A 9131-nucleotide genomic window follows, 5' to 3' on the forward strand; every position below is an offset into this window, starting at 1 on the left:
TCCAAATGTTCCACCTGTGAAAGATAATGAGATCTTACATGGGTAGAATACCATTGGAAAACAGTCCTGGAGATCCCTTATGGACTGGACGTGTCATAGAACGTCCTCCAGGAGTCTTAATGTTCTGGTTGTGAAGCCTGCTCTCAGGGTCCCCCCCTCAGATTCTTTTTCCACCCTCCTCATTTGTTGCAGCGCAGTGATGTATATCTCCTTAGAAGGTCTTCATTTGGAATTATCATCTTATCATCATGTTGTCAAACCCCACCATGCCGTGAGGACTGTAGTACTCTAGTACCAAGGTACTGGTAAAATGCTCCTCCTGAGGGATAGGAAGAAATTACATGGGTAGAAGACCTGGGAATACAGTCCTGGAGATCCCTTATGAACTGGATGCTTCATAGAAGGTCCTCCAGGTCCTCCAACAAATCCCTTAAGGCTGTACTTTGTGCTTTTTGACCGCTTTTTGCCTTGTAATTCACTTTCTTCCCTGCCTGACCCCCACTGCCTCGTTCACTGGCCAACCTTCCCTGCACTGCCCACCAGGGATTCCCTCCACATTCGGGTACTTTGAGTATCAATAAATTCTCATTTTTTGCTCACACTAAGGTGTATGCATTTTGGAGTTCATTCCAAGACCCCAGTACCCTTGACCCTTGCCCTATTCTCTGCAAGCTTGTGAGTTCAAAGAAGTCCCAAACCCTAACCAAGGGATGCTGTCATGTGGAGTTTTGTCGATCTGTGAGGTTAGAGGCCACTGATGCACCGGTTCTTGGAAACTCCTCGAAACATGCCTTGATGGTCCTTACTTTGTACACTGAGAACAGAAAAGGTTCTTCCCCAAGTCCACAATGTCTTGAATTGGGGGGGTAAGGCTGAATGTCAACCTGAGAGCTCAGCCAGGAGTTCCTTCACGTTCAGCAGCTTTTCCGGTGATTCAGTTTCGTGGTGCATATTTGAGATGACTCCTCATCCTTCTTGGAGGTATACCCACCCGCCCCCCTCGTCCTAGTACCTCCAAATACAAGTCAAAGATGCATTGAGATGAATCAGTGAGACGCCTCAGAGGAACTTACTTCATTTCCATATCAAGTGATTTATTTAAATCTATTCAAAGCCTAATTTTAGAACCCTCTTGTTTTGTGTGTGTGTTGCCATAGTAACAAACCACATCCTCAAAAGTGTCGACTCACGGGTGGCCCGATGTTTGAGAAGAACAAAAATTCTTAAAGTGACGTTGCCTTCAAAGACTGGTGCGTTTTAATTGAATAAATGTAAGCAGTGTTGTGATGGCCGTGTCTACAGTATACATGACATGACTTCTTATCTGCCCCATCCCGGTTTCATGTGGCGGGCTGAAGGAAGGCCGAGCGCCTTAAATGAGTTTCTGTCTCTTAATGAAGGTCAGCGCAGTGTCACATCTTTCCTTTTGTGATAATTTATCCATATCTGCCCTTATCTCTGCTTGGCCCCTTTAATCCTAATTGTATGGTATAATTGTGTGATGTGGACCTGCTGCTCTTATAGCTGCACGGACCTGTTCTTTTGTTCGCACCGCCGCCTCAGAACCCTCCTCCTGATCCTTCACATCCCTAAGAACCAGGCAACATTTTTAAGAAGAGATATTATGTTACAAACTACAATATGCATGTATTTTTTGGCATTATGCCTATAAGGGACGTGCATCATAATCGATCATTAAGATTCAATTGTTTTTGAATGACAAATTGAATTGCATTACTCCTCTGTAACCAGCAGGGGCGCTGTGGATTCAGTCTAAACTAGTTGAACATGTCAACTATGGATGGAATTTCATTCATTCATTCATTTTCTACCGCTTTTCCTCACAAGGGTCGCGTGGGTGCTGGAGCCTATCCCAGCTGTCTTTCATTCATTCATTCATTTTCTACCGCTTTTCCTCACAAGGGTCGCGTGGGTGCTGGAGCCTATCCCAGCTGTCTTTCATTCATTCATTCATTCATTTTCTACCGCTTTTCCTCACGAGGGTCGCGTGGGTGCTGGAGCCTATCCCAGCTGTCTTTCATTCATTTATTCATTTTCTACCGCTTTTCCTCACGAGGGTCGCGTGGGTGCTGGAGCCTATCCCAGCTGTCTTTCATTCATTTATTCACTTTCTACCGCTTTTCCTCACGAGGGTCGCGTGGGTGCTGGAGCCTATCCCAGCGGTCTTTCATTCATTCATTCATTTTCTACCGCTTTTCCTCACGAGGGTCGCGTGGGTGCTGGAGCCTATCCCAGCTGTCTTTCATTCATTTATTCATTTTCTACCGCTTTTCCTCACGAGGGTCGCGGGGGTGCTGGAGCCTATGCCAGCTGTCTTTTATTGTTAAATAAAAAAAATGCAATTTTTAAAAAATGAAAACATACTATTCTCAATGTGTTTTTTTTTAATATAGATTTTCTTTCCAATTTATGTAATGTAATGTAATCATGAGTGGCGATAATTGATGTTAAAACCCACATGTACAAATATAACTCCTTGGCATTTTGGGGGGGACATTGTAATTTATGTAACACAGTTGTTAAATGAATAAACCTTCCCGTGAAATTATGAATGAATCCAATTTTAAAATATACAGTAGACAGGAACATTTTTAGCTCATTCCCTTCAACGACTTATTTTAAATTGAGATGAAAATAATTAATGTGTGAGAATTATAATACAAGTGAGGCCACTCTGTGTGTGTGTGTGTGTGTGTGTGTGTGTGTGTGTGTGTGTGTGTGTGTGTGTGTGTGTGTGTGTGTGTGTGTGTGTGTGTGCTTCTCTCTGATTGTGTCAGTGAAATGTAATAGTGTTGATGTCAGAGTTGAAAAGCACTTGATTCCTGTGTGGACGTATTGAAGGGGACCTGGCTAATTGCTGGTGTTGTAATGCTGTGATTATGAACTGCATAGACGTCTTTATGTTTTGTCTCTGATCTGCCGGCTTTTAGTTCATCTTTCATCATTTTTTTTTTTTGCTGCAAAATATTAATCATTTAATATGAGTGCAGACAGTGTGATGATATATTTAAACCCAGGCAGGGTTTGAATGTTGTGGGGTATTATTTACAAATGTCATAATGTGAAGTGTGTGTGTGTGGGGGGGGGTCTTCCTAGTGAAAAAAAAATATTTGCTTCTGACTGAGGGAGCATCTCAAAGAAGGATGCAAACACATGAAAAGACGTTGAAATGTCATCTGAGCTTGAGAGTTTTTTCAGAGCGGATGGGTGGGGGGGGGTGGGGGGGTGTCTTCAAGCAAACCTCTTATGCTGCATTGGGTTTCAGCACCAGGGAGAGCTCCGGAATGGACCATATATCAAAAAGTAGTGTACATTTAGCAGTACAAAGACCGTAATTACATTTTAAAAAAGCATAATAAATTGTAAAATAAATTCCACAATGTGGAAATATTTTTTCAAATCAGCATCAAGTACATACATAATAACAAAAAAAACTTACGTAAGGGTGTGAATGATTACATTTTCCAAATTAGATTTGTCGACAAATAAATAAATACCCCAGACAGTCCATTTAATCTGCTCACCTCATCAGATTTGCCGAGGAAAAAAGACGGAGACAGGAGCACCCAATTTCTAATCAAATGAGTCATTGCGGGTGCGCCTCTATTAGAAACATTAATGTTCCAGTAGCAGACATTCTAATAACAATGAAGTGCAACTCTTACCCAACTCTTCCCTCACCACAAACCGCACAACACAAACATGCATGCAACATCAAATACAACACATTCTGGTACCTCTTAAGCTCCTGTCCAGGGAGACGTCGCTTTCCCTGATATTTTTTATACCCCCCCACCATCACCACCACCCCCAACATTTTGTTGGGGTTATTTCTGCAAGGAAATCTTGCAACAACGAAAAAAGAAACTGCACGTTGACGCATGCGTGAAGCATGAGAGAGCCCGTGCGAGAGAGAGAGGAGAGGGAGGGAGAGAGCACGAGGAAGAGAGTACAGAAATATTTTTTTTAAATAGCCTAAAGTATTTATCCTGCACTGATTGTTGTATGTGTGTATAAAAATAATATTTAGTGTCTTATTATTGCTGCTGCTACTAAGCTGACTGGTGATTGTGTTTGCAATAATCACACGCTAAAGTGCTTCAATAATCACAGCAGAGGGGATCATATATCACACACACACGCGCAGAGAGAGAGAGAGAGAGAGAGAGAGAGAGAGAGAGAGAGAGAGAGAGAGAGAGAGAGAGAGAGAGAGAGAGAGAGAGAGAGTGGCCCCAGGGCCTTTTAAAGAGGTACGACATCATACACATGACTCTCATTGAAATTAAATAATAATAATAATGATAATAATAATGATAATAATAATAATAATAAGAATAATAATAATAATAATAATAATAATAATGTATGTCCAAACATAAGGTGACATTTTTAAACATTTAGTACATATGTTTATAAATAGAACATAAACATAGACACATTTCAATTCAATTTCACGCAAAGGAAAACTGTTTTTTCTAATATTTACATTTGCATTTTGCTTGAATTTACTTTTTATTTCTGCAGTGTGTCGTGAGGATGGGGGGGGGGGCATTTTTTCGTTTAAGTGTCGCCCCCAGGCCGCACGTTGGACACCCCTGTATTACTGTAACAGTAATACAGTGAGCTGCAAGTGAGTTTAGTGGCATCAAATGTAAAATCTACACACACACACACACTCGCTCTCTCTCTCTCTCACACACACACACATTCACAGACACACACACACACACCTATATGATGCCGCGTGGTGAGCGAAGGTGCTGATTGGACGCTCAGGTTGCGCCGGTGCCGTTTGGACCCCGCCCCCTCTCATTATGTCACATTGCGTGCAAGAAAGCAAAGCATCCCAGCCTTTGAACTTGGCCGATTTTGGCTTCTTCTTCTCTCTTCCTGCTCGCACTTCCAAGCAGCCAGGTGCTCCATTAGAGAGAGAGAGGAGCGTGCGTGTGAGCGTGTGTGCAGAAAAAGGAAGGAGAGACTTTCTTGCCTACACCTTTTTGTGGATTTTTCTCCGCCAACACGCTTCTTCCTGGACTTTACGTCTCCAAACTCTGGATTCTCTCTTTTTTTTTAAAGTTCTTATTTCCGGCTGCACCCCCCCCACCCCCAGACGTGGCATGCCTGCTATCTCGCACCTGGACAGGTGAACTTGCTTTTCCCCCCTTTCCCGCGCTAACCAGATAAGAACTCCCCCCCTCCCCCCGTCCCTACCCCAGAAGATGTCCAAACCGGCAGACCACATCAAGAGACCCATGAACGCCTTCATGGTCTGGTCCCGCGGCCAGAGGCGGAAGATGGCCCAGGAGAACCCCAAGATGCACAACTCGGAGATCAGCAAGCGTCTGGGCGCCGAGTGGAAGCTGCTGTCCGAGTCCGAGAAGAGACCTTACATCGACGAGGCCAAGCGGCTCCGGGCTCAGCACATGAAGGAGCACCCGGACTACAAGTACCGGCCCCGGCGCAAACCCAAGAACCTGCTGAAGAAGGACAGGTACGTCTTCCCGCTGCCTTACCTGGGCGACACGGAGCACCTGAAGGGTCTCCCGGTGTCCGCCGCCGCCGACTCCCTGCTGAGCGCCTCGGAGAAGGCGCGCGCCTTCCTGCCCCCCTCCTCGGCCCCGTACTCCTTCCTGGACCCGAGCCAGTTCAGCTCCAGCGCCATCCAGAAGATGAGCGAGATGCCGCACACGCTGGGCACCGGCTCTTTGCCCTACGCCTCCTCGCTGGGTTACCAGAACGGCGCGTTCGGGGCGCTGGGCTGCCCCACGCAGCACACCCACACCCACCCGTCGCCCACGAACCCGGGCTACGTGGTGCCGTGTAACTGCACCGCCTGGTCCGCGTCCAGTTTACAGCCCCCGGTGGCCTACATACTCTTTCCAGGTATGACCAAGACTGGGATTGACCCCTACTCGTCCGCGCACGCCGCTGCCATGTAACACACACCCTCTTTGCAACATGCATGTACATACGACGTGGACGCGCACGAACAGTATTAACAGTCAAGCGTTTGGACTTTAAAAAAAACAACAACAAAAAAAACAAGTTCCGGATTGGGACTTGGAAGAAATGTAAATGTTTATATGGCAGCCACAAGAAAAGGAGGCCTTTAACTTTATTTATTGTGTACATTTCAATGCTGATATGATCATTTGTGTTGATTATTGATAAGATATTCTTCCTTTTGGTTCTTTTAGTCCACCTTTTGGCACTCTACAATTCCATCCCGGCTAAACCAGGAGCTTTAGGCTGGATTATATACGGGTTATATTGTTTAGATTCATCCCCAAAAAGCCACATCAAAGCAGACGCTCTATTTAAGACAAACAATAATGTTTTATTTAACACTTTTTTACCCTGTGATGAAGTGCTATTAATAATTGCACGCTCGTTTTCATTTTTTTTATTTAAATTTTATGATGATTTTTTTATTTTTTTCTGACAATTCAAGGAGTTTATGTGTATTTTCTATCTAAGATTTAAAAGCTGTCATGTAATCTAGAAGGTTTGACACCTCCTCACCTCCTCTTTGTTCACTTTGTGGAGCAGAGAGAATCCAATAAAGACAATCTGTCTTCACCTACTTGATGCTTTCTGGGAAAACATAATTGGTTCAAAATCAAATTTATTGGGGGGAAACATAAGTTTTAAAAAGCAACGTGGCCACAAATGACTATAAATTATTACAACTTTAAAATAATTTGTTTAAAAAATTATTTTGGGGGGTGGGATACGTGAAAATTACCAGTTAAAAAAAGTGAGAATAAATTGTGAAAAATGAGTTATGAAGGAAAATACTTTGAAATAATTGCAAAAAGGTGTAAACGGTAATTGCTTCAAATTTATATATTTTTTATACTGTCTGCTCAGAAATAACACATGAAAGAAATATGATGGAGGAAAACAAATATTCCATATGATCACAATTGGTAAACATTGGAATTGTTTGTTAAATATATATATATATACATATTTTTTCAAGTCAGAAATATTTCCAAAATATTTCAAACGTCAGAATAAACATTTTAAATGAGGCTAAAATATTTAGAATAAATTTGTTAAAAATAATTGAGTATTGAGTATATATATATTGAGTATAATTGAGTATTTTTAAATAAGACCAAACAAGCTTAAAAGATTAAAACAATGAGTTAAAAAATAAAATAATGACTATACTTTGCAGCCCCCCCCCCCCATTTAATCCTCATGGGGGATGCGCGTGCAGGTTTGGAGGTTCTGAGCTTCCGAGTGGTTTTTGCTGTTTGTTTGGAGAGGAGACTTTTCCTGGTTTTCATCCCCAGCCCAAGAGAGGCAAGGCAGGGAGGAAAAAGAGAGAGCAAGGAGGGGAGGGATGGAGGCCTCCCTGGAGGGATCCCGCCTGTCAGACCCGTTTGACGGCTTCATGGCTCCAAGCAGGGGGGGGCCCTCTGCTTGGATCTGCCAAGTGGATTCATCATGGAGAGACCGCAAAAAAAAAAAAAACACACACAACTAAAAAGAAATCTTTTTCTTTGTACATCCTGCAACTTGTCTGCACGTTTGATGACTCAGCCAAAAACCCCACCCTAAAAAAAAAGAGATGACTTGCTCCAACGTGCGCTCACTCATTAAGACAAAAGACTTGACACGCACGCAGGAATGAGACCTTCGTGTGTGTGTGTGTGTGTGCGCGTGCGCAGCTTTCCTCACCACTCAACTGGGAGTGCATTTCTAATTAAGAATTTAATTTTCCACGTACAAATTGTTGACTTTATCTGTCAGGAACATATGCTGCTGCTGCTGCACGGAGGAGTGGAGGTGCAATCTAGCCCTGGAGGGGGTGGAATTTAGGCAAGGAGTGTGTGTGCGTATGTGTGTGTGTGTGTGTGTGTGTGTGTGTGACAGTGTCGTAGTTATCAGCAGCTTGTAAATGAAGATACTTGAAGTTGTACACCCCCTTGCCTTCCCCCCAAAAAAAGCATCTCCATTCAATTTTCCAATAATTGTACATTATTATAACGACTGACATCATTTATTTTCGTTCTTATTTTATGCATTGTTTCCAATAAATTACATTTAACGAGACAGGAAACGAGAAAGGAGTTTTACGCTTAAAAAAAATATTATTATTTTCTCCCCCTCCCACCGTGGCACCCCACCCCTTGACGCTTTTAGTCTCCTTATCTCCTTTGCAGCAACACTGACGATAATTGTTTTGTACATTTTTTATTTCATTAAGCAGTCATTTATATGCTTCATTTTTTAACTGATAAAAAAATATTTAAAAAAAAGGGGGGGCACTTGAAATCCAAAAGCATGACAAAGAGAACTCACACAACCAATTTCTAAGGTGTGTTTCTTTTCCCTTTTTCATGATTAAAAGCAGCCACGGGTCATTTCAACAATTGCCTCGCCTTAATGATGTTTAATTAAGTGAGTCATGGAGACAAATGTCATTATACTTCTTGTTTCAAAAAGAGGACAAGCTGTCATGATGCCGATGTTAAAAAAAAAAAAGAAAAAGAAACACACTTATGTGAAAAGAGGATAAAAGTGATCTCATTCCGGCATATTTAATATTGTCTCCAAAAGAGCCCAAAAAGGATAAAACCACCCTAGTCTGTATCTGAAATTGAATCTGGGATAGCATTTTGACGGCGGCTAAAAAAAAAAAGTATAAAAAAGCGTACAGTTGTGTTGTTTGAAGAGGGGTAGTTTATATATATATATAAAGAGAGAGGGGGGGGGGGGTTCCTGGATGCTCATTTATTTGAAGGCAAAGAAATGATAAAAATAAAGAAGAAAAAGCTTAGAGAAGAAAAGGAATCACTTTGCACGCCTGTTTCATGTGCTGCGCCAGGCAGGGATGTGATTTACATCCTTGCATGCCCCCCCACCCCCCCCCCCCCCCAACCCCCCTACAAAGACACTGCAGGGAATATTTATTTTATATCATATTGTCACGCGCAAACCTCGTCATGCTCAATCACATTTTTTCCCCTCTTTTAATATTTGTACCCGCTTCTAAATAATATTTATTATTTAATGAAATCTTCTTGAGGATATTATTTATGCAGGCTTTGTTTGGATGATTTAACATGTGAGCACTCGCACACACATGCACATTCTCA

The 9131-nt window shown here is 42.4% G+C and overlaps 1 protein-coding gene across 1 annotated transcript; it reads left to right on the forward strand.

Moving 5' to 3' along the window:
* The first annotated feature begins 4878 nt into the window (after nt 1–4878).
* sox14 (SRY-box transcription factor 14) lies at nt 4879–8840 on the forward strand. The gene has a single exon (XM_058073821.1). The coding sequence runs from the start codon at nt 5241–5243 to the stop codon at nt 5958–5960; it is 720 nt and encodes a 239-aa protein (XP_057929804.1). The 5' UTR covers nt 4879–5240; the 3' UTR covers nt 5961–8840.
* The last annotated feature ends 291 nt before the right edge of the window (nt 8841–9131 follow it).

This window comes from Doryrhamphus excisus, chromosome 5 (genome assembly GCF_030265055.1).
Source record: "Doryrhamphus excisus isolate RoL2022-K1 chromosome 5, RoL_Dexc_1.0, whole genome shotgun sequence".
Taxonomy (NCBI): domain Eukaryota; kingdom Metazoa; phylum Chordata; class Actinopteri; order Syngnathiformes; family Syngnathidae; genus Doryrhamphus; species Doryrhamphus excisus.

Excerpts from the sequence above, each read along its gene's own strand:
- sox14 (XM_058073821.1), top strand. The coding sequence starts at position 5,241 with ATGTCCAAACCGGCAGACCACATCAAGAGACCCATGAACGCCTTCATG.